The 27,045-nt window shown below is 36.6% G+C and overlaps 1 protein-coding gene across 2 annotated transcripts in view; it reads right to left on the bottom strand.

The window, feature by feature from the left end:
• Bbs9 (Bardet-Biedl syndrome 9) overlaps positions 1–27,045 on the bottom strand; it is a 477,419-nt gene that overhangs the window by 97,573 nt on the left and 352,801 nt on the right. For both annotated transcript variants that reach the window (XM_077796775.1, XM_026387599.2), the window contains one exon: positions 22,355–22,537. In XM_077796775.1, the coding sequence (XP_077652901.1) occupies positions 22,355–22,537 (183 nt within the window). The remainder of the gene's footprint in view (positions 1–22,354; positions 22,538–27,045) is intronic.

Genomic DNA, 27,045 nt, shown 5'->3' with positions numbered 1-27,045 from the left:
CTCTAAAATCTCAGTTGTCTGTATGACTTTTAGAAAACAACAGCAGGTAGATAGAGGAAGAACTAAAGGCAGGAAGGAATTTAAACATATGTGTTATTCTACTTTAAGTATTGGAAATTAACTTATTCATTAGGTTTGGGAAGGGTGTGTTCACATTTCCTAGTATTAATAACTGGGTTTTTCCTTCATTCCCAAGACCTTGTCTATATCTACACTTTATGGTTTGGATCTTAAATGTTCTCCCAAAACTCAAGTGCTGAAGGCTAGGTCCCCAGTTGGTGGCATGATGGGGAGGTAGTGCAAACTTTAGGGGTAGAACTAGTTGGAGGAAATAGGTCACTGAGTACATCCTCTTGAAGGGTACAGAGGACCCAGTCTCCTCTTCTCTCTCTCCCTGTTTCCTGGATTCCATGAAGTGACTAGCTTTGTTCTACCATGTGCTCACCACCATAATGTTCTGCCTTGCCAAAGGCCCCAAAGAAATAGAGTCAGCCAATCATGAACTGAAACATCAAAACCATGAGTCAAAATAAACCTTTCTTCCTTTTAAGCTGTTTATCTCGGATATTTTGTCACAATGACACAAAAATGAAGCTGACTGTGGGACACATCGCTGTGGGAACTTTATTTTTGTCTTAGTCCACTGCCTGAGCCCCTTTCTTGGGAGCCTACTTAAAGTGTCACTCTGACAGACTGGGCTGCCTTGATCTTTGCCACATGCCCTCCAATGAACTGGACTCTGTCTGTGGCCTTACTGCCTATTTCTCCAATGCTCAGTTTCTTGCTATGGGTATCCACAAAAGGCTACCCAGTTTTCAGCTTCCATGTTTCACCTGCCTCTGCAAAGCCTCTTATACTACATGGGGATCACAGATGTCTTTGGGTACCAGGGTGATACCCAGGTGTGCCTTGTTTCCATGGGTCAGCTCTTTACATTGAAGTTCCTGGCCTTGCCTAGTCTAATCCTCCTGACAGAAGTCAAACAGGTTATTTTTTAACTACTAGACCAGAGAGCTGCAGCTGAGTTTCTGATTGCTCTGCTCTACTTATCCTGCTAGTCTCCACTGGTCACGGTGCCCAAATATCAGTACCAAGCAAGTGGCTTATCAGAAACAGTAAGAAGCAAAAAGTCTAACCCATTTTGTAAAATTAACTCCTTAGGGTATTAATCAAAGAAATAAAAAAAAATAAAATAAAATGAGAATATTCCCAGGATACTTGTAAATTAAAACAAGTGAGTTAAGATAGCTGCCCCTTCTGGGTTCTGACTTATCCTCATTCACCTCCTCTGTCCCATTCACTCAATCTTCCTAAGGCATATCTGAGGTCTCCATAAAAACAGGAATAACATTATTCACTATGTCAATCCTTCAAAGATGATAATGCACTCTGGAATCTGAATTAGAAGACAATATGGAACCAGTGAATACATTTAATTCTATCTTTTTTCCACATTTTTATTGGTACATTATAGTTATACATGGTGGTCTTTGTTGTTACATATTAGTATATGCAAACAATATAACAATATAATTTGACCAATTTGGCTTCACAGCAATTCCCTCCTCCCTCCTCACCTCTCACCCCTAGTGATACTTTCCTCTATTCTATGGATCTCCCTTTGATTTTCATGAAATTCTCCCCATACACAACTTTTATTCTGTCCTCTATAGCTTCAATCCTGCTTTCTCTTTAAATAACAACAAAAAATAAGTATAACATTGAAAACCAATGTGCAAAACAACATCTTTAATTTTTTTTTACAAATTATAAACTCCTGAAAACTTGTTTATATTAGAAACACTACCACATCCTTAATTGTAGTAGTATATGGAAAACCCACAAAATGCCACAGCACTGTTTATTACCAATGTGCAAAACTTAACTCTCAGGGAAAGAAAAGGGATAAAAAAGATGATCAGTCTAAAGAAACAAATGGAAACTATATAGCCATGGCCCAGGTTTCAGTTGAGGAAAGAAGACTGTCATACACAATGCCTGTCTAGCATTAAATACTTCAAGGCAAAACAACCTTTACATCATATTTACTTATCTTTTAAAGACTGTATTAAAGGGAAATAAATTTTCTCTTGCATAGATGTACAGGATTCATACTAGAAAGTCTGGCTATTTATTTGACCCACAGAACATAATCAACATTATTTTGTACTGCTTTCTATTATACTAAGCAAAACAAAGTAAAAATAATTGTATGAAGGGTCATTATAAACCCAAATAAAACTTTGTATGTTAGTTGAAATTACATATTGTGGAAGGAATAGTATTTACCTATGTTCAGATTATTTCCAAGGAATAGACTGTATTCAGTCAATATAGGGGCTGTCATGTAAAGAGGGTTCAAAATATTGAGCTAGTCACCCTTGAGCTGTTAGTCATCTGAAACAGCTCTTTGAATCTGAAATATAAAATAAAATTATAACGTGAAACTAAGTTGTAGAGTCTATATGGTATCAATGAATTTGAAATCATACTCATTGATTTTTATAAAATAAAGCATTGAAAAAAAGTCAGCTTGAAATTTTTCAAATCATTGCTAATAAAAGGAAGAAAATTGTACATGTAAACCACTCACTCTCATTCCCCAATATCATTCTTTTTTTTATTTTAAAATGATCTTGTTGGGCTTTTGAAATTCTGAATTTCTTTTGTCATGACTCCAAAGCTGTAAAAATCTGAGGTTTCAACCAAAATTAGATGGAGGTGGAAACCAATCCACTCTACTTTGTGAAAAATCAAGCACACTGCTTGTTACTGGATGAAAATCAAAACCTGTTTAACAAACAAAAGCTAAGCAACCTTCACAGAGCTGCAGTACAAGCAGAAGCACAAGACTGCTTCAAACCAACTGACTCTGATCTTTTTTCCCCCCAAAAGCTTATACTTTGTCAAGAAATTTGCAATTGACCTGTACTCCCATCCTGACCCCATGGTTTTAGGTTGAGGAATAAAAAGCAAATTACCTACATTATTAAGAAACTTGATCCTGGATGGCCATAATCAGTTTAAAAAATAAAACAAAGCATTAATAAAATCTGAAAGAGTTAATCTCATTGATTAGGCACTGAATTTTGCTTCAGGCAAAAGCTTCCAGTCACATGCATTATTCAGAAGCAACTTACAAAAGAATTAAAGACAGGAAAATCAAATTGATAATGAGGGAGTCCAAGGGAAAGTTGATTCTGGTGATGGTAAGTTGAATCATTTGGACCATTTTTCTAAGAATACTTAGAAAAAAAATTTAAAAATTTCTTCACAGGAATTTCTAGCACAGGAAAGCTAACAAGATAGTAAAAAAAAAAAAAGTACTAGATAAAGATCTAGGGAACAATGGAGGAGCAGAATGGTGAACCCCAAATTTGAGGTTACTTTTCCCCTGAGATCATTAGATGTGTGCTGTCACATTCTGCACAGTACCTCCACATTCACCAGCTCACACCACACTTGCTAATATATATTTATATATGCTAATATATTTTCACAAAGAGGCTATGAAAAGTACATATTGGAAATGAGAAGACATAAGCTTCTGACTTATTAAGGCTTAAACAAACATAAGCTTTCTGTATCTGAGAAACTTACTTTAATTTTCTAGGTCTCAGTTATCTCATCAGTAAGAAGCTACAACAGTATTTTTCTTCCTGGGTGCTTGTTGAGATTTAATGAGACTTCTTTTTAGTAACCACAGGTAGTTAATTCTGTGCCATGTTTCTTATTTGTGAGAGTCTTCTCTGAAGGTTTATTTCTTCTGTGCAAGTTCACTTGATTAATATCAGCAACAACAAAGAGTAAAACACTTTAAATGTTAGGACCTCTTATATGATAGAAAATGTGCTAAGAATTTTATAAATAGAGGGTGGGGTTGTGGTTCAGCAGAGTGCTTGTCTAGCACGTGTGAGACCCCAGGTTTGATACTCAGCACCACATAAAAATAAAACAAAGTTATTGTGACCATCTGTAACTAAAAAACAATCTTTGAAAAGAATTTTACAAATAGCATTTCAGTTCATCCTCTTTACTAGCCTATAAGATAGGTGTCATGATCTCCAAATGAGGCTCTAGATGTAAGGTATTTCATTACAAATGACAAAACTATTAACAGTAGCATCGATAATGAAATCCAGGGCTATAAGTCCCATTTCTTTGACCACTATACTGTGGAGCACTTCTTTCCCATTTCATTATTTATATCTTTCAATCTTTTTTGAGAAGATCTGCTTAGGGTCCTTTTACTATATTGAGATTTAAAAATGACTTCTTCCACAATATTAATTCTTGATTTTAATTCTTGCACTATAGGAGTCTTGTTAAGGAAGTAGGTGTCTAATCTGATATGATGGAGATTTGAGCCTACTTTTTCTTCTATTAGATGTAGGGTCTCTCGTTTAATCCCTAGGTCCTTGATCCACTTTGAGTTGAGTTTTGTACCTGGTGAGAGATAGGGGTTTAATTTCATTTTGTTGCATATGGATTTCCAGTTTTGGCAGCACCATTTGTTGAAGAGGCTACCTTTTCTCCAATGTATGTTTTTGGCGCATTTGTCTAATATAACTGTAATTATGTGGGTTATGTACCATTGGTCTACCATCTAATTTGGTGCCAATACCATGCTGTTTTTGTTACTATTGCTCTGTATTATAGTTTAAAGTCTTGCTAAGGATTGCTTTAACTATTCTGGGTCTCATATTTTTCCAGATAAATTTCAAGACTGCTTTTTCTATTTCTATGAGGAATGTCGTTGGGATTTTGACTGGAATTGCATTAAATATGTATAGTGATTTGGTAGTATGGTCATTTTGACAATATTAATTCTGCCTATCCAAGAACAAGGGAGAGCTTTTCATTTTCTAAAGTCTTCTTTAATTTCTTTCTTTAGTGTTCTGTAGTTTTCATTGTAGAGGTCTTTCACCTCTTTTATTTGGTTGATTTCCAAGTATTATACTTTTTTTGTGGCTATTGTAAATGGGGTAGTTGTCCTCATTTCCCTTTCAGAGGATTTGTCACTGAAATACAGAAATGCCTTTGATTTATGCGTGTTGATTTTTTTTTAAAGAGAGAGAGAGAGAGAAATTTTTTAATATTTATTTTTTAGTTCTCGGCGGACACAACATCTTTGTTGGTATGTGGTGCTGAGGATCGAACCCGGGTCGTACGCATGCCAGGCGAGCGCGCTACCGCTTGAGCCACAACCCCAGCCCTGCGTGTTGATTTTTGTATCCTGCTACTTAGTTGAATTCATGTATTTTTACCACTTGCACATCAGATAGAACACTAACCTCTAGGGTATATAAAGAACTCTAAAAGCTAAACTCCAAAAAACCAAATAACCCAATCAATAAATGGATCAAGGAATTGAACAGACACTTCTCAGAAAATGATATACAATTAATCAACAAATATATGAAAAAATGTTCAACATCTCTAGCAATTAGAGAAATGCAAATCAAAACTACTCTAAAATTTCATCTCACTCCAGTCAGAATGGAAGCTATTAAGAATACAAACAACAATAAATGCTGGCAAGAATGTGGGGGAAAAGGCACACTCATACATTGCTGGTGGGACTGCAAGATGGTACATCCAATATGGAAAGCAGTATGGGGATTCCTTGGGAATCTGGAAATGTAACCACCATTTGGCCCAACTATCCCACTCCTCAGTCTATACCCAAGGGACTTAAAAACAGCATACTACAGGGATACAGCCACATCAATGTTTATTGCAGCACAATTCACAATAGCTAAACTGTGGAGCAAAACTAGATGCCTTTCAGTAGATTAATGCTTAAAGAAAATGTGTATATATGCACAATGGAGTACTACTCAGCATTAAAAGAGAATAAAATCATGGTATTTGCACGTAAATGGATGGAGTTGGGAATATTATGCTAAGTGAAGTAAACCAATCCCAAAAAACCAAATGCCGAATGTTTTCTCTGATATAAGAATGCTAATCCATAATGGGGATGGGGGGCATGGGAGGAATGGAGTAACTTTAGACAGGGCAAAGGGGAGGGAAGGGAACAGAGGGGGAATGGGGGTAGAAGAGATGGTGGAATGCATTGGATATTATTACCCTACGTACATATATGAAGACACAAATGGTGTGACTCTACTTTGTATACAACCAGAGACATAAAAATTGTGCTCTATACGTGTAATATCAATTGAAATACATTCTGCTATCATATATAAAAATTAGAATAAATTAAAAAAGGAAAAAATAAAAAAAGAGTAGAGTGATCTATGTCAATCTGGTTGAGTCAAACATTTAGAAGAGTTCATCAAAGCTTTTAGTACTTGCATAGACTACTGAAACTGACATCTGAGAATAACTGGGGGGCCATGGCTCCTGAAAACATAACAATGATCATATTTGATTCTGATGAGTCTAAATCATAGATGCTCATCTTACAGGGACTCATTATTGAGACTACTTGGAGCAGCTACCGATGTTATCAAATCATAATATTACATGGGGTAACAGACTTCCCAAGTACCAAAACATCTGAGAGAGTCCTAAGAAAATTCAAGAGACCCCCAAGCACTAAAAAACCACCATGTGAGCAAACTACAGGCATCAATCTCTCCACTGACAATGCTGCACTAAATATCTCAAAGAACAGGAATGACCAAACTCAAGGGGAAAAAAATGACCAAATTCAGACTCAAAAATACATAAAACCAATGATTAAAGTGTAAAGTAATACACTTTTCCTTCTATTTTTCTCTTCTCCCTTTAATTAGTTCAGATTTTTTAGAACCACCCAGAAACTTCACTATTTTAAGATGTGGCTACCTACTTCCTGTTTAATCAGGATTTCCAATGGGTATGAAACAGCTACAGAAAGATCTACATACAATTCACATTTCTATTTTCTTCAAACAGAATTCAAGTCTGGAGAAAAAGTATGTAGGATAGTACCCAAAATGACTGTGCTGTGTATCATTCAATGTTAGTGTCATTTTTCATAGCAATCAAGCTAAAATAAAAGTAATGCAGTTGCTCAAATCTCAAAAGCTGTAATTATTTATGAGGTTGCATGTTTATCCTTATATTGATTCTAATTTTAAATGTCTTTTCTCATTAAATGAAGCACTAATTTGAATACTATAGTCATTTATTTATTTAAAAATACTTAGGGGCAACTAGAACAAAACATTACACTAAATACTGTGAAGTTAAAAACATCAATAAAGTTGAATCAGATATGGATTCTACACTCCAGTACCTTACACTCAGTGATGAGAATCTTAAAAATATAACAACAGAGAAATAAAATGTACTGAGAAAGGTATAGGTAAAGTGCTTTAGGAATGATTAGTTTTAACCCCCATATGCCAGCCCACTTTCATCAAGAATTATTTATCATATAAAAGTTATTCAATTTTCTCTCTGATACGTGGATGCTGAAACAAAATTAGGGGGTTGAGAGTTCATTGGGTTAGACAAAGGGAAATGAAGGGAAAGGTAGGGGAATGGCAATAGGAAAGACAGTAGAATGAATCAGACATAACTTTCCTATGCTCTTATATGAATACACAACCAGTATAATGCCACATCATGTACAACTGCAAGAATGAGAAGTTATACTCCATGTATGTATAATATATCTAAAGAAAAACATTTTAAAATAACAAAAAAGTTTCTCGAACCAGAAAGTCTTTACACTTCTCTAAAAAAATATAAAGTATCTTCTGATCAGTTTTGGGCAAGAATTGATTACACAGTTTGAGTTCATTTTAGTATTATGGGAAGCAAACCACAAATTGATTAATTTTGTCAGCATTTTCTAGGACAGAATCCAGCTCAAGTGTATACATAAACACAAAACAATAAATCCACACTTATCCTTGTTAAAGTAGTCAAATTGGAAAAGAATAAAAACTCAACATGATCAGCTCGTCCAAAGTTTCTTGACTGTGTCAGATTTTCATTTTTGTGAGGTCCTTTAGTTTGGGTTCACATCTTTTCTGTTATTTTCTTGGTATGTGACCTTGGGCATATTTCTTAATCTGCACACTGGAGCTAATAGGCCTGAGATAAGGATATGAACATAAGTAGTTTTCCTGGGAAATGATCCAAGAAGTGCCAACCGGGAGTGGGGAAATAAGATGGGGAAGAGGTAGAAGTCATTAAAGGGTATATTATTGAGCAGGTGCCATTATAGGCAACTGGTTCTCAATCCTGCTGGACAACCCTGGGAGATGGTATTTAGAAGGGAACTGGGTATTAATCTACCAAATCCCGTCAGTAACTGGTTGAGCATGGTGTCTAGGCTATATAACCTCTACCACAGAGAGGAAGTCCTCAGGCAAAAAAAAAAAAAAAAAAAAAAAAAGCAGGTTTTCATCAAGTGGAAGCTATCAGGAATGAGAAGTGAAGAACTTGGGTAGTGCATATACAGCATCTGTCACACCTCCTTCCTCAAAAGGACATAGTGAACATGAGATAATGTATCAAAAGTTACCTGTCATTGCCTAGCATAGAAACTGCTCAAAAAGAATTAATTTTCTTACATTCTTTTGAATTGTCTGAGGCAGGTCCATCTTGTACAAGTGCATGCTTAATTCCTCTACTTTTTTCTTTACAAAACAGGAAATATTCTAATTATAGAGGTTTATTGAACTTGATTCTGAGATTGCTAAAAACTACATGGACATGTTTATGACCTTGAATTCAGACCCAATGAGTTAGAAAGCAACTAACCACTGCAGTTAAAGCATAGAAATTAGATTTTATTTCCTAGGAAGCTGGAAAATTTCATCACTCCAAATGCAAAGAGTGAAGTATACTCTTGTTAACAATATTAGTGATTTCATCTGAAAATTCTTATTCACTGTGGTGGGAAAGAAGATCTGTATTTCTGCAGTTCTCACAAACTCCATATCAGTAAGATCTAAACTTAGATTTCATAACTATGTTATACAATCTGCCAGATTAAAAATGACAGCAATAGAGACCAAATCTTCATTATTCCTCACAGTTTACTTGTGGCTTTCTCTTAAAAAATAAACAACTGAACGATTTTCCTGTGTATATGAAATGTACTTCTGGTCAAGGATGCCTGCTCCCAGATGGAAAATCAAGACCTTGCCTTTTTCTGTAACTTCCTGCCCCAAATTTAATCTATTTGCAAGATCCCTCTTACTAAAAGAAGTCCATAATTATGATTCTTTTACTCTGTTCTTATAGTTAGGTTCCATCAGTTCTGGCACACCCCCCACCCCCCACCCCACATTTCCACATTTTAACATCCCTGAAGGATGCATCTAACACTTAGTGATATCAACAAGTGCTGGCTCCAGTCTTTGGTCATCCTGTAGTTAATATTGCCTGTGTTTATGCAGCCTTTATCTCAGCTGTTCACTTTATGTTACTTCCACTAACTTATATGTCATGTTCATACTACCCTGTCGAGCTGCCATTTAAAATTTCTTTAAAATTTACACTATGACTTGTCATTGAACAAAAAGTTACTGTGTGCACAGAAAGGCATGAAAATAGAGCAGTTGGAAGTATTAACTTGTTATTACTGAAGCGAGCATTCATGAGTGAAGACTGACGGCAATTCCATATTTTCTTTTTTTTATTGTTGTTTGCATGTTTTTATTTTATTTTATTTTATTATTTTTTTATTATTGATTGTTCCAAACATTACAGAGCTCTTGATAAATCATCTTTCATACTTTTGACTCTATTGGGTTTTGAACTCCCATTTCTACCCCAAATACAGATAGCAGAATCACATCTGTTACATACTCACATTTTTACATAATGGCATATTAGTGACTGTCTTGATCTGCTACCTTTCCTAACCGCTACTATCCCCCCTCCCCTCCCCTCCCACCTTCCCTCTCTGCCTCCTCTGCTGTTGTTCAATTCTCTCCCTTTTTTCCCCCCTCCCCCTTGCCCATCATAACCTCTTATACTTTTGTGTATCATTGAAGGTCTCCTACCATTTGCATATCCTTTCCCTTCTCTCTCCCTTTCTCTCCCCCCATTTGTCTTTGTTTACAGTTAGTCTTTTCCTCATGCTCTTCCTTCCTGTTTTGTTCTTAGTTGCTCTCTTTATATCAAAGGAGACATTTGGCATTTGTTTTTCAGGGCTTGGCTAGCTTCACTTAGCATAATCTGCTCTAATGCCATCCATTTCCCTCCAAATTCTATGATTTTGTCATTTCTTAGTGCTGCATAATACTCCATTGTATATAGATGCCACATTTTTTTTTATCCATTCATCTATTGAAGGGCATCTAGGTTGGTTCCACAGTCTAGCTATTGTGAATTGTGCCAATATAATCATTGATGTGGCCGTATCCCTATAGTGCGCTCTTTTAAGGTCCTCAGGGAATAGTCCGAGAAGGGCTATGGCTGGGTCAAATGGTGGTTCCATTCCCAGCTTTCCCAGGAATCTCCATACTGCTTTCCAAATTGGCCTCACCATTTTGCAGTCCCACCAGCAGTGTACAAGTGTACCCTTTTCCCCACATCCTCGCCAACACTTATTGTTGTTTGACTTCATAATGGCTGCCATTCTTACTGGAGTGAGATGGTATCTTAGGGTGGTTTTGATTTGCATTTCTCTGATTGCTAATGATGGTGAGCATTTTTTCATGTACTTGTTGATTGATTGTATGTCCTCCTCTGAGAAATGTCTGTTCAGGTCCTTGGCCCATTTGTTGATTGGATTATTTGTTATCTTATTATTTAATTTTTTGAGTTCTTTGTACATTCTGGATATTAGGGCTCTATCTGATGTGTGGGGGGTAAAAATTTGTTCTCAGGATGTAGGCTCTCTATTTACCTCTTTTATTGTTTCTCTTGCTGAGAAAAAACTTTTTAGTTTAAGTAAGTCCCATTTGTTTATTCTTGTTGTTAACTCTTGTGCTATGGGAGTCCTATTAAGGAATTTGGAGCCCGACCCCACAATATGTAGATCGTAGCCAACTTTTTCTTCTATCAGACGCAGTGTCTCTGGTTTGATATCTAGCTCCTTGATCCATTTTGAGTTAACTTTTGTGGCTGGTGAGAGAAAGGGATTCAATTTCATTTTGTTGCATATGGATTTCCAGTTTTCCCAGCACCATTTGTTGAAGATGCTATCCTTCCTCCATATTTTCTTACAAAACAAAAGCTAAGCACTTCCCAGGATGTAAGACAAGAAGATACTCAAAGGTAGAAAAAACTATGTTATGCTTTGTTACTGGGATACATGCACATACAAGACTATCCTTTGCCAAGAAATACAACTGAAATCAGAAAGAATTGCCAAATCTCTGGCATAGATGTGATTTGATTAATTAGTATATCATGCAAGACTGTAATTGGAACAGTAAAGATCAATTTACCTAAAATGCCCTGCTGTTATTTTAAGCTGTTTAACTTTCAGCAACATGATTCAACTTATTTAAGTAAAAGAAATTTTTCAGAATGGATAGCAGAGGCTCAGAAAAAAATGTCATAGAGGCAACAGTGTCATAGTCATTAAGAAACAGTGCATCAACCACAGTCTTCCTGGCACATAGATCAGGCTGCGAGGAAAAACACAATTGGCAATGACCTGAAGTGTAAAGGTGATTTAGCAGAATCAAACTTTAAAAGTTTTAGGAATACTTTAATCAGCTTATGTTGCTTACACATATCTCCCTATTCGGGCTCAAGAGTACTTATACCATAAAAGAGCTCTTTCAATTATTATTAAAAAATTTCAAGTTATAAAACCATTATATCATAGTTTAATTGTCAATGTTTCTGTTTTTCTTGTTGTCTTTCCTAACTAGTTCATAAAATAATGCCATAACTTAAAGTGGTTGGCATCTTATTATTGTAAGACAGTGGTAATAATAACTCCCAATTCTGAGTACCCACCAGCTACCACATTTAGCACTTTATGTATATTACCTCAGAGTTCCTCACAAAACCTTAAGAGGTATGTAAAGGGTGTCCTCATGAAACCTCAAATCTTTGAAAAGTTTCCAAATTGGGTTATAAGTTTTTTGTTTATATGTTTCTTTTTTTTTTTTCCTGGTGGTGTTGAGGACTGAACCCAGGAGCACTACACATGCTAAACACATGCTTTACCACTAAGCTACACCCTCAATACTGATCAGTTTTTTAAAAATATGGTTTAGCACCTCTGGTTGATGATGATGATGATGATGATGCTGATCATCATCATCATCATCATCATCATCATCTTCCAGATGACATAGATAACTAAACACCAAAACCCTAATTCTGAAATGATGATAAAATACTCAAGGGAGGCTCAGTGTGTGGTCTAGTTCACTGAAGCTAAACAAGTGATATAACTCTAAATTATGTTGTGTTAAAAAATACACTTTGGATGTTATATATATTTGGATGTCTTATTGAAGAAGAAAACCTTAGTGTGTGTGTATATATATATTTTTTTTTCAATGTTTATTGAGTTTCAATAAATCATTTAAAGAAGGCCACAGGCAAAGCTAATGAAGTCCAGATTATGTGGTTAAAAAAAAAAAAAAAGGCAGCAGCAGCCCCAAAAGCATATACCTGAAATGTAGAAAGAGAAAGAAACTCCTTGAGTAACAGCTCCGGGACTAACCATGTAAGCCTGTGGTACTGCATTCCTCTGACCTGGCTGATGCCTTATTCTGCAGACTGTGTTTTCCATCCCACTCTGGGAATAAGACACTGGAGAGTCAAGTTCACTCACATTCTTAATATCATGTTCCTCTTCTGTACCATTTGTTTACTAGTTCAGTAAGAATATAAAGTGAAAACAAGTTGAAACCAAATCTCAATGAACACTCTCTCTTCTCTTCAAAGCAGAACCAGTGCTTAGGGTGTGGACTAGTTTACCTCTGTACAGATCAGCATCCCAATGCTCAGAGTCCCACAACTTTCCTAAGGATACGGATCTATTAAGTATTTGTTCAAAAAGAAATTTGAACCCCAGTCTGGCACATATTCTATTCAACTGATATGACACAGTTTCTATTTTCCAACTATTAGCATTAAAGTTTCTTTCAGTACTTCATAATTATAAATATAAACATTATGGTACCAAATGGATTTTAGTTTACTTCTTTTAGTGCATTAACTTAGATCTGATGCAGGATTAGTTTTATGACCCATATTTTCCTAAAGTATTCTCTGGAAAGACCATACCAGAAATAGATGGGTATGTCTATTTTACTACACGTTTGTTGGACCATTTTTCAACAAATTTGGTTAAATCAATGTAACTAAAGTGTATATAACAGTAGCTTTCACTTGCATATATTTATCACTGGTAATATTGAAAATTTTGTGTTTACTTTTTTGAGTTATAAGAATGTGTGTGTGTGTGTGTGTGTGTGTGTGTGTGTATAGTCATGCACAGCTTAACAACTGGGATACATTTTGAAAAATGTGGCATGAGGCACTATATCATATGTGCATTAGAGTACCCTTAAACAAACTTAAGAAAGCTACCATGTCACCAAATGATATAATCTTATCGAACCATGTTTGTATATTCAATCCATTGTTGGCCAAAATATTGTCAAGTGTCACATGACTGTATATGTGTCGTGCCTAGCTATCAATCTATCTGTATCTTTTAATATCTGTATGGGAAAGAACAAGTTTTTTTTTATACAATCCAAAATATTTAGGGGTTATATAAATGGAGATAGTATGTTTCCTTTTCAAATAATAATTTTTAGAAACTGCATAGTTGTTGGAAGAACATCTATAATTATGTAAGACATTATGAAAATAAATGGCTTATTAAGCAATCCCTAGATTGCTTACATATGACTATATGCTTAAATGCTTGAATTCTGTGGGGATGTGAAAAATACATCTTTATTTTATAAGAAATATAAGACAAGCACATATGACAATTTTAGAGTATATATACTATGGGAGCTAAATTGTGTCATAACCCCAGGTGAAATTCACAAGAGAATGGAAGCCAGAATAAAAGGAAGGAAATGAAAATTGATTTGCCTCTTTAAAGAGGAAGGCAGAGGGATAAAGAGCAGATACTATTTGAAGTGGAAAAAAAATAGCATTACCAGCCCTGGTTTGATGGAAAGAAGGTACATATCCATGGAAACTCAGCATTCTCAGAGTGAAAGGGGAGGGGGAAGCTGGGAGACATAAAAAATGAGTTCTAGAAATAAGATATGGTAGAGCCAAATGACCGAAAGTCCCACACACCTGGCATTGAGTTCAAACTGAACACAATGACCAAGAGAGCCACAGTACGTATGGAAGCAGTGCCAGGGGAGAGCAGTGGGCTGTGAGTCCAACAGACACTGGCTCAACACTTCAGACACAGGGGCAGAAAAGCTGCTACAGAAGCCACCACGGGCAGCCAGGTGGAAAAACAAGGACCTGAGCCAAGGGGGTTTCCCAGAAACATTTCCAAATGAACATCAGAAGGCCAGGGTGATGGAATAAACATGGAGATGCAGAGAGAAAAGGAACTGAATGTGGCTAAAACACAGAGGGCAAGCTGGTTTTAAAGGAAAGACACCAATTTCCATGTGTATGTTTCTGAAAGAATGTATTATCTTAGAAATGTCATAATCATCTATCTGTAATCAACAGACTTCAACTAGGTTAGGAAAAGGTATTTTAAGAAAATTGAATTAATATAATCACCTTTCCAACCAGGAGTCAAAATGGTAAGCATTATGAAGGAGATGGTCATCATTTTCCTCACTGCAATTGTTTCAATTTTGCTTGTTTAGTTAATTTACTTTGAAATCCCATCTTATTTCACAAAAGATTTGAGGGCTTATCCAGGAAGACTGATGCTTTAATTCTTCATTTATTGAGTTTTTCCCAATTTTTAAATACACAAATAACATTAAATGCATCCTTTAAAGCACAATTTCATATTTGATACACACAAAGTTTAAAAATTTTGAGTTACAATATGTGCATTGTATCCTGCCTGGCTCCTATTCTGATGTACCTCAGTTATTTAGTTTTCTAAACAGCAAGAAACTCATCTTCTTGCTAAGGTATGTTATATTCAACTTCAGTGAGGTAGAACATTATACAACTTCTTAAAACCAGTCCCATCTAACTAGCAACTGTGACACATGGTAAATGACCATTATGAACATAAAACTAATTATTTCATGTTTATCTTGCTGGCTAAGATCATGGGAATTACCAAAATATTTACTTTCTGCACTATGTTCCCATAGACAGTTTTAATTGTGATGATACTTGAACAGTCATAAAGGGAGACTTAATACTGACACCAGACTTCCTCCTCTTGTTTGCCTTTTAAGAAAAGGTCATTAATAATGGTAATGATTAGCCATCTCGGTCATCACTCAATCCAGACAGCTGGCACAATGGCCCTTACATCAAATCTGACCTGTGACGTAGAAGTCTTTAAACCTTGTAAGTGAGCCTTGATAAGTCCCTCCACACAATAGGATTTCCTATTGTAAACATCTGTTTTCTCACATGAACCATGTTGAACATGTTAAAAATAAGTCTCTATTTTCATATCAGTTTGTAAAAGGAATAATCAATCAAAAGTAAGGCAGGAGATCTAAATCTCCTCCTCCAACTGAAGTAAATTTCCATCCTAATTTTCCCAGGGACTTTTAAAGTTCAATACTAGGGAAGGTAACTATTAAACCCGTAAGAACACAATCAAGCTTTTCTTTTTCAAATGGTAGATAATATCTACTGAAGATATTGAATGTACTTTGAAAGAAAAGAAAAATCCAAACAAAATGCTATGCAATGTGCCAATATTTCTTCCAACTCTTGGATTCTATGTAATCAGGTCCCAAAACCAGGGTGTAGTGCTCTTTTCTTAGAGATTCCTCCAGAGTCAAGTGAACAGAAATCCAACACAGCCCACTTGGAAATGTTGATACTGACTGCTCCTCTTTGCTCTCTTGCCATCTGCTAGATGAACTAAGTGGATTTCGTCCACATACCAACTCCAAATGTAACCACCTAGAATGTTGTATTCAAAAGTATTCAGAGACTATGTACAAGTTAAACAGGAAATTCATGATGATTACAGTGTCTGCCAAAGCCAGGAAGGGTATATTAGTCAGCTTTCCATCACTGTGACAATATAGCTGAGATAATCAACTTTATAAAGCGATTACAGATAGAAAAAGTTTATAGGCAGAAAGGTTTATTTTGGCTCACAGTTTCAGAGGTTTCATTCCATAGTCAATTGGCCCTTTTGCCTTTGGGCCTCTGATGAGGTAGTACATCATGATAGAAGCATGAGGTGGAGGGGCTGCTGACTTCATGGCAGAGACAGGAAGCCAAAGAGAGAGACAGAAAGGGGAAGGGTTCCCCTATCTCTTTCAAGAGCATGCTGCCAATGACCTAACTTCCTAATAGGCTCCACCTCCTAAAGGTTCCATTATCTCCCAACAGCACCTGAAATAGCCCACTTGGAAATACTGGTACTTCTCCTTGATGGTGGACTGATGTTTTAGTTTGGATATACAGTGTCCCCTAAAAGTTACTGTTAAGACTAAAACAGATGGCAATCAAGCCTTCAACACATGGAGCTTTGGGGGACATTTCTAAATCATAGCAAAGGGAAACCAGCAGTACTTGTGCCGACTTCTTGTCTCCCCTTTATATAGGTACACAAATCTCTCCATAGAAATCTATTCCTGGGAGAGGATTTGGGTATTGTACATATGTCCATGATGATCCTAGGATACTAGAAACAGGGACCAGTGATGCAAATATCATGGCAGAACTTAATGTCAGAGTCCTACCTTACTTTCATTTATCAAAATGTGCTGAAGCTAATTCTCTTGATGACCAAAGAAACTTTCTGCAATGATAGAAATGTTCTATATACAGGCTGGTCAATGTAGTAAACACTCAACATATGTGGCTACTGAGCTGTTGAAATATAGTCAGTGATATTCTAATTTTATTTCACTTAATTTATTTAATATCATGTGACAAGAGGCTACTATACTAGACAACACAGGACTACAATGTTTGCCCATGATGTTGAAGAAAACCCACAAAGGATGGGATCTCAGTCTGCTTTGTTTATTGAGGCATGCTGTATGCCTAGAACACTGCCTAAAACATTATTAGGCATTCAATAAATATTCCTTGAGTAAATAACTAGATAAAAGATCTTTCTTATTAGGCCATACTTATTTGGCTTCTGTATGGTATCATGGGAGGGAGATATATCTCATGCTATAATTAAACACTCTTTCAGAATCAAAACAGTAACACAGTCTTCACTGACTTTGGTAAATAAAATGTTTTCCAAAAAAATTCAAGTAGTGGATTAGTAGAGATATTTACATTCTGCACTGAGAATTTACTCTAAACATCCTTAGTTCTTAATTTGAAAGGTATGAAAACAATTAACTTTAAAATTGTCCTATCAAGGGCTAGGGCTGTAGATCAATAGTAGTTAGCAAGTGCAAGGCCCTGGGTTTGATCCCCAGCACAAAAAAAGAAAAAATTGCCCTATCACATATTGTGATAATTATTTTTCACAAAACTTCATCAGAAGACGAAGATGGTAATGACAATTACTGACTATCAAGTCCAATAATGGAACTGAGTTTAAGAGCTCTTTTTTTTGAGATACCAAGTAGAACATTTAATGTTTTTCTTAGAGTGAAAAGCGGGTATCCCAAAAAATACATCTGGCATATATAAGTTTCAGCACCTTAAAAATTGTATATAATAGTCTGCAATACCAGCATTTATTTGCTCTGTTATAGTACTGAGAAGTGACAACAATGGAAAAGCATTACTAAAAACACAGATCAAAGAAAACAATGATCAATATTGTTCCAAATGCAATAGCATTTAAACAAAATATTGATTAATGTAATGCAAAGAACATTATTTTTCCATTAGCAATAGTAAATTCTAAATATTCTGTTTTCTGAACCTGATACCATTAGAAAGAAAATATTCTAGAGTTTACTATAGCATTTACCCGGCCTTTTGACACATACCATATAGACAACAACACAACACAATCATTATGCAGAGCTGTTTGAAATGTAAATAAAATATATTCTGAACATTTTCTTCTACCTCTCAATACATGTGGGGACATCTGACCTTGAGCTGAGAGTCTCTTCTGAAAATGTTGTCCACATGTCTAAAGTCCCCCCCTCCCACATTTACTCTGCCATCTACCCTCAACCAAACCATCTAAATTACATTCAGATTTTTGTGGTATCATAATAACTTCAATATGGGTTATATTTTCAACATTCTGGTAAGAGACTCCTTTCTTCCCGCCTCACCCTCCTTCCAAGTTATTTCAGGTTTGCATATTTCATTTTCACATCTCAGTGGGATACCCATCACATAGCATTTATTTGTGAGGTCTAAAGGCATAATGTGAGGGACTGTGAATGAGTATGTCAAAACCACATGCTGTATATGTATGTCTTAAAGAATGAAAAAGGATTCCTTTTTTCTCAAGACATAGAAGCTGTCTCAACAGTAGAAGCCCAAAGTGAATACCACAACCTAATTAAAGATGAAGAGCATAACAAGCAGTATTAAAATGTCTTTTTTGATTCATTCTTCTCCAAGCTATGTTTTTATCAAATGTCTTGTCTCATTAATAACTCCAATAGACATAACGAGTATGCACACCTTCTAATCTCACCAGATTTGAAAGAGAGTTGAGAGTATTTTCCTCTACATGTTTTCTGAGAGGTATGAAAGAAAAGGTTGCAGAGGATGCAGGGTGGAAAGAGGCTCTGGGAAGAGACTAAGTCCACTTACTTGCCTACGGGGATGATCACACTTATTAATATACTTCTAGACAGAAGAGGCTGCTTTTAATCATCACTGGAGTAAGAAACACCACAGTCTCTCTTAGGAATCAGTTCCTACATTTAGAACCTTGATATCCAGGAAGTTCTTCCATGTTTCAGGGGTAGCTTCCTAATAAACAATGGAGCTGCTTGGTCACTCAGGCCCTTGTGTGTAGAAGGGACTCCTGCCCAGTTTAATGTTTTTTTTTTTTTGTTTTTGTTTTTTGTTTTTTTTTGTCACCATCTTGAAATTCTTAGTACTTTTATTTTTGAACTGTGTTCTGTAGGCAAAGTCTGATGGGGCAATGGAGCCTGTGTATGAAAAGGGAAGATATGGGTAGTGTGTGTGTCCCATCTCTCCTTTCTGTCCCATTCACAAACAGCCTGGAAACCTCAGAAGTGCCATGGCCCTAGGATGCGTGGGATGCTCAAGTGAGGAAGCTCAAGAGGCTTTTCACTGGGACCAGAAAGTGTTTTAAATGAAGAAAGAATTCAGTAGCATTCAAAGAAACATGAATGACTGAGGAAGTCTACTCTATCCTTTCTTACTCCTGTTTCTATCCCGTATCATGAAACCACTTACATTGAAAATGATAACATGGAATGAAAGGGAAAGATGCAGCCACATAGAGTTCCTTTTCCAAGTGTTGGAGTATGGCACATATCAAACAAAAAGTGAAATAAAAAGTTAAATCTTGTGCAGCAATTCCATAGTTCTGTAAAAACAAAACACATCTGCATGTATAAGCTATGAAATACAAGTTGTGTAATTTTGTTGAGTCTTCATATGATCATAATGCTCTCATATTTGTATTTCAAAATGGCACTGCTCTTTATAAAGATCAGTGGTGAATTTTATACTAATAGTTTAGATTTTTAATTTTTCTTAGAAGGACATGAAATAGTAAATAAAAAGCACCATTGCAAGGCAACCATGGTGGTACACTCATATAATCCCAGCAACTCAGGAGGCTGAGAAAGGAAGACTGCAAGTTCAAGGCCAGCCTCAGCAACTTATCAAGTCTTTCAGTAAGCAAGACCATGTGTCAATATAAGAAATCAAAAGGGCTGGGGATCTAGCTTAGTGGTAAAGCATCCCTGGCTGGGTTCAACTCCCAGCACCAAACAACAACAAAAAAAAGCACCATGGCAAGTTGAAGGGTGACAGGCGGGAGGGAGGGAAGAGAGGAAGGAAGGAAGGAAGGAAGGAAGGAAGGAAGGAAGGAAGGAGAAAGAGAGGGAGGAAGGAAGAAGGAGAGAGAGAGGAAGGAAGGAGGGAGAGGGAGGGAGGGATCCAGGTAGGAAGGAAGGAGAGAAGGAGGAAGAAAGGAGGGAGGGAGAGAGAGACAGAGGGAGGGAGGGATGGAGGGAGGCAGAGAGGGAGGCAGAGTGGGAGAGAGGGGGGAAGGGAGGGAGGGGGGAAGGAAGGAAGCAACCTACCTTGCTTTGTTTTTAGTACAATAATCCCTCTCTTACCTACAGGGTAAGTAGGTAAGAGAGGGATTCCAAAAACCCAGTGAGTGCCTAAAACCTTGCACAGGATAAGCCCTAGGTATATTGTTTTTTCCTATGCACATACCTATGATAAAGTTTAATTTATAAATTAGGCATAGTAAGAGATTGACAATAAAAACCAATAATAAAATAGAACATTTATAACCATATGCTGTAATAAAAGTTATGTGAATACACATGTTCTCTCTTTCTCTCTCAAGAATCAAGACAAATATTAATATTTTTGGACCATGGTTGACCACAGGTTAAAAAAAAAAACACAAAAAGTGAAAACCAAGGGTAAGGGAGACTACCACATCTGTTTTAACAACACTTCAGCACTTTTCCATACTTCATGAACAAGGGGACTGCAATATCCTTTGCACTGGGCTCTACAAGTTCCGTAGCTGGCTCTGCCCTGCTTCCTCCAGTGGTAGACTGCATCCTCTATGTCTGTTCCACAAGGCCACCTTGGTAACTGTCACCATTTTCTCTGCTCACCCACCCAACAAATACTGACTGCACTATGCTCAGCCTTGTGCCAGGTACTGCAGATATAAAAAGCAATAGGGTACTCTTGCTCTGAAGTATATGGGGACAGGAACAAATAACCATGGAAAGGTAGAAATATTCACCTTGCATGAATTTAGTGAGGACTATAAATAATACACATAAAATGTACAAACCAGTTTCAACAACAATTGCTAATAAAAATTGTCATCTGACAATTTTTTGACCCAATTGACGAAAAATCTGATTCAATTGACAAAACTTGTGATTTTCAAAATTATATTCAGGACTCTTTTCATTAAAATATGGTGTGCTGGTTAAAAATATGTGCTTTGGAAGCAAGCAGACCTGCATCCATACTGGTTCTGTTGCCCTCTAGTTTCAGAAAGGAACTTCACTGTCACATCACAATTTTCGAATATATGAAATAGGGATGAAGACAGTACCTTAACTATCTCTGTGACATAATTAAAATAGCGCCTGACAAGCACTTAAAAATATATTTCCAGACTATTATTTTTAGTACCATGTCCTCACATTTGGCTTTAAAATGAATTTGAGGGCTGGGTTGTGGCTCAGTGGTACAGTGCTTGTCTCATACGCGTTGGACACTTCATTCCTCAGCACCACATAAATAAATAAAATAAAGGTATAAAAAAGTGAATTTGAAACAAGTTTTCCTTTGAAAGCATTTACTCTAGTACAAAACACTAAGTTCAAGGGTCCCTAATTTCTAAAATATATATTATTTTTGTCATAGAAGAAGTCACTTAGAGAAATTGATCAAATTCTGCTATGTACGTGTATGACTCTGTGACAACAAAGTCCACCTTTATGTATAATTATATTAGTAAAAAAAAAAAAAAAAGGATGTTAAGAAAAAGTCACCCAGAATGGCATCTGGTGGTTATATATACCTCTATGTTTCAAAGGATCTAAGATGTTTTTATTTAAATAATCCTTCACTGAAAAATTCAATTATCACCTTCATTTTCCCCCTTTTAATTCTAAACTGCCCATTCTAGGGTGAGGGCAAAAAAGTTTATAGACTATTATAAAGAACTCTATAAATGAAAGGAACTATTCCTGTCATAGCAAGGCCATCTCAGCTCTCTCTAACCTTTGAAGTGACACTTAAATTTAAGAATACTGAACAGGTTAAAATGGCTGTACTGTTTTCTCTAGAGGAAAAGGAAAGGATTAGCTAAACTGAAGGTTTATTGCCATCACTCAGGCTGTCAAATGACTGTTTCCCTGGATTCTAAGTGATTGAAGAGCACATAAAAAATAGACTGAATATCACATAAAAATGGACTATATCCCTATTTTTAAAATAGCTCTAGAAAAAAATAAAGGTCCTCATTTGACACTTTATTATGGCTTAAAGAAAAAAAAAGAAGCATTTTGTAAAAAAAAAAAAAAATCTCAAGGCTCTATTTGATAACTTAGAAAACATGGATAGCCATGTGACAACTTTCCAAAACCAAAATCTTTTCAACACTGGCCGTTTCCACTGCAGGCATGTGGGTCCTTACCAATTCTTGCATGTCTTCCTGTAGTGGCAGAAATGCTGCTTCCAGAATAGCAATCTGGTCAGCACTAAGCTTCTGCCACAGGCCGATCAGCAGAATCATCAAATGGGTAGCACTTTTCAGCTTGGTGAATGCCTGGAACAGATTGCCTTGGTTTTCCTCAATAGCATCTGCTAGAGCTATTACCTGTAGAAATTACAAACTTTGGTTAGGGATAATTTCACAATTCTTGAGCCCTCAACAAATTACATTTGGCACAGTTTTGTTTTTCTTTAAAACAACTTGATGAACTTTGTCTTTCACAAGCATAAGCTATGTTGAGCAATAAAAGAGTTATCATTCATCTACTCATTTCCTTCTTTAAAAAAATGTCCAAAGTAATTCCAAATCCATATGGCCAGAAGATGAAAATATCCACAACATCAGCTTAATGCAGACATTGTTCAGTGTCTGCTTCACCATTGATTGACCTTCAATATTTGGTAATACAAGCAATCTCTAAGAAGGTTTATTATAGCCTTTATTACCAGCCATGGATACCAATCAATTAAAATATTCTTTCAAAATAATTGTATTTTCCTTACGGTTCAAAATAATTTCATTATACCTTTTTTTTAGAAAGTAATGATCTTCCCCTGATATTAGTCTTTATATGTTACATAGTGTTAGAATAGCAAATATTTATTGACTATATCTAAAAGGCAGATAATTTCAAACATTAGGCCAGTCGAATAATGTAGTTTTTAACCCAAATGTCAGGAACAGCCCACAGGGACATGAAAGAAAAAAAAAAGTTTAGGGTGTGTTAGCTTTACAATGCCAAATCTACTTAGGATAAAAATTGGCAAGAGTGACTAGAATTTGCTTTTTTTTTAATCCTTTTGAATAATCCTGTGGAAAAAAGAACTAAAGCAACAATTGGATGGAACATCCAAGGCTGCCCAATGGTGTTTTATTTTATTTTAATATCGTGGTGAATTCTGTGCTCATTAAAAGTAATGAACTGACTGCTCCAGAGGCTGACAGTCCCCAGAACACAAATAGCAAAGGCCAAGGCAATGAGTTCCTTTCTATAAGTCCCTGTCAGCTTGAGGGACTAGAGTTCTGATGAGATTCAGAAGTCTGGTGCAGATGAGCCATTTGGTGATATTTCATGGCTTACTGACTCTGGCCCAAAGGGCTTGTTAAAAACTCATCATTCAAACAAGCAGAGTCTACAGCTGTGTGGTCTCTCAATTCACTGTGGGGAGAGGGGCTATAAAGGGAAAGTCCTCAGAGTATCTGGGAGACCCTAGAAAAGACATACAAGATAGGGAGAGAGGGTGCAACTGAAGGTCCTTGCCTGAAAATGCTTGACAGATCAGGATTCTTTGCCACTTAGCAGAGGGCTTACAGGAGTTATAAAAGGTAATCACAGTTCACATTCAGCTCTCCAAGGAGCTATGGAAGTTTGAACCAAGACCAATGCTACAGAAAGTGCATTTCTTATTATGTGCCTAGTATTGTGCTTGCCATTGGCATTCAAAAGAAGTACATGATATCTCAAAGCCCACAAGGATCTTTTAAATTTTGGGAAGAAAACATACATATACAACCAATTAGTGGGAAGAAACATTACTATAATAATGTCCTAATTGTGCAGAACAGAAAGTAAGTGTGAAAGAAGTTAGCAAAGGGATGGATTACTGTGGGCCAGAGTTAATATCCCTGGGGCCTCTTTTACTCAAATGGGGCTTGGAACTCATCCCTTCCTATTACTTCAAGAAGTCCCCTTGAAGAGACGGAGAGAAGCCACTTTCCTTAAACCAAAACACCTGGATTTATATACTTCCCCACCCTCACCATGATTACAACTGACTCCTGTTAAAAATCTAAGTTTATACCTTTTTCTCCCTGTGAATGTTAACAATTAAGCCTCGTTGTGGAGCCATGATATTGACATAGATGCTGATTGTCAAAACATCCAAATCATTCAAAGATCAAGGTCGTAAATACCTACTGACTAGCAGGTATATGCAAGAATTTGAGGGAAACCCTGTAGGGAATTCAATGGTGACAGATCTAATCTGTACCTTCAGAGAGTCCATAATAAAGAAAGGAAAAGAGGTCAAGGAAGCAAAAATTGACCATATAAGGAAGACAGGATAGACTCTAAAGGAGGGTTCCATTAACGTTATGATTATTATTTTAATGATAATCCCTCTAATTAACTGAGCATAGACTGGTGCCTCAAATTTTGCTCTGTGCTATACAGGTATCGTGGCTTCAGTCCTCATGCTTTCAATGCAACTTTGTTGATACCATGTCTCTTTCATAAATGATAACTTTGAGGTTCAACTAATGTCTGGCATTTGCCTGGTACTGTACACAGGGTATGCAATCTGTGTGCATACTCAGAAGAGGCCCACACTTAGTTTAAGGCTCTACTGTGTGTCTGTCCTGAGATTCTTAAGAATTTTATTTTTGAACCTGTGTTTTGTAATTGAAGTCAATGGAACAAGGAAGCCCAAACATGAGCAGAAGATAAGTGCATTCCCACAGGAGTGAAATGCTTTTACATTTGCCTTTAAAACTGGCATTAACATATAAAGATTAGGAGTAAAGGCCATGCTTATAGTTTAAATTTTTACATTTTTCCTTACATGGAAATATGTTAAATATAAAATTAAAACAAAACAAAACACCACTGGAAGCTGTGAAAGCAAGACCACTAAAGAAAAAAAAGTCTTATTTTAATAGCTGTTTTAATATCTGCCTTTTTAACAAGAACCCTCATTTTCATTTTGCATTGGGATCTGCAAATTAAGTAGTCAGTCTGATCGTACACCTAGTAGATGAAAGAAGAGAATTCAAACTTCACAGTTGTCTCGCTCCATAGTCTGCTTGAGATTACTGCTAGCTGAGTATTGAAGATTTAGGAAAGAGAAGGTGAAGGGAGAACCAGTGGCATGCTGAAGCTGGCTCAATCAGCCCTTCCCAGGTCCTGAGAAAAAAACAATTGTTTAATTGGCAGGGATTTTGCAAACCAGTTGCCATTGCTAAAAATTAGATTACATAAACTTAAAACTAAATAAATTACATTAAAAACTAAGGTAATAAATAATCAAAACTCATTTCTTACTACTTGATGTAGGCTCCAAGGTTACTTCTGCCTATTATATCCGTACATTGGAAACACTTTGCAATAGTGGGCTACTGCCCATTTCTTTCCAACTCTGCATTCAGAGACCTTACATTGGCAGCTGAAATCAGCCACCCTGGAAGTATCTACAACATGGAAACCAACAAATGTTAAGGAGTCAGGCTTCTTATACTCCCTCTCCTTGCCACAGAGCCTGTTGTTAAATATTTACCAGCACACTACTGAAAAGAGGTACCTGAAATGCATCCTAAAGCACACACATTAGGTAAGAGAGCTTTAAAAAAGAAGGAAACAACTTGAACAAAGCAGAAAAGTGGAGGCTGGTTGCTTGGGGAAGAGTAATCTTTTATGCTGGGAAGTATATTTCACAAAACTAAAAATGTAAGCTGCGTAAGTACCGAAGAGGAACCAGAATGTCAGAGAAAAGAGCAGGCACTGGGGCGGCCACTGAGTACTCTGAGTGTGGGTGCTGCCTGATGGAGTAGCTATTAAGTCGTAAGAAATATTTGGGGCATTTTGGGGACTTAAGTGAAAGTTTCATGCACGTTCCCGGCTATCGAGAGGAAATTCTCACTAAGTATAACTGCATGTCAGATCATGGACCCACCCAACTTACTAAACACAGCTGCGGTGGAAGAATGACTTCTCAGTGAGACAGCAGCCCAGGCCACAGGATCTTTCCTGAGCAAGGCCCAAAATACATCAATCCGGGAGAAGCATCGTCTCTCTCTAAGTTTCCGTCTCATTGGATATGTTTCTGTGCCATTGTGGAAACAGTCCACTATCCCCAAATGGTCACAGAAATTGGAAAGAAATGGGATAAACAATTCCTTATGTAAATTACCCCCAAGGAAAATCTTCCTGACCTACTGGCCAGCATGAAATACTAAACAGATCTCCATGTTCTCAATTTAGTTTTACACGTAACAGCCAAGTTTACTTTGTTCTTCTTGAAAGCCAAATGAATTTAGCAGAATTAACATAGTAAAAAGAGCTGGAAAAACTAGAACCATCAAGATTCAGATCTGTGTGACCAAGGCCTAGAAGATCTCCAGCTCACCTGGAACTGAGAAATGAGGCCAACCAGCTGCTAGGACTTAAATTTGAGGAAGAGTGATTTTTCAAGGCTCATCGCTGGCTAAGCAAGCTGTGTGTTCCCTGGCGTTCAACAGAACTACAGAAAGGGAAGGCTGTAGGAAACAATAAATGCTAACAATTTCAAGCGCAATGTGTTGATGGCCTTTGTTTTGCTTTTTCAAATTGAAGGTTTCCAAATAAAATGGAGACCCCAAAGGACATCTCTGTCCAACTGCCATATCAGTTGATGCCAAAGTAATGAGGCAGAGGCCCAGGGAGCTGCTTGCAGGAAAACGCTCAACTCATAAAGTGAGTGTGAAATTAATCCCAAATACTTCCAGCTGCCAAGATAGGCTCTAAAATTGGTTACAGGAAAGCAGCAGCAGCAGCAGCAACAACAGTGGAGTAGACATGAATCATACTATGTGAACACGACATGTCCAATTTCTTCACCTAAACTTATTGTCCAATCTGC

Source organism: Urocitellus parryii, chromosome 3, assembly GCF_045843805.1.
Source record: "Urocitellus parryii isolate mUroPar1 chromosome 3, mUroPar1.hap1, whole genome shotgun sequence".
NCBI classification, from domain to species: domain Eukaryota; kingdom Metazoa; phylum Chordata; class Mammalia; order Rodentia; family Sciuridae; genus Urocitellus; species Urocitellus parryii.
Note: the sequence above shows the minus strand (reverse complement) of the source record. Positions and strands in the feature narration are given on the sequence as shown.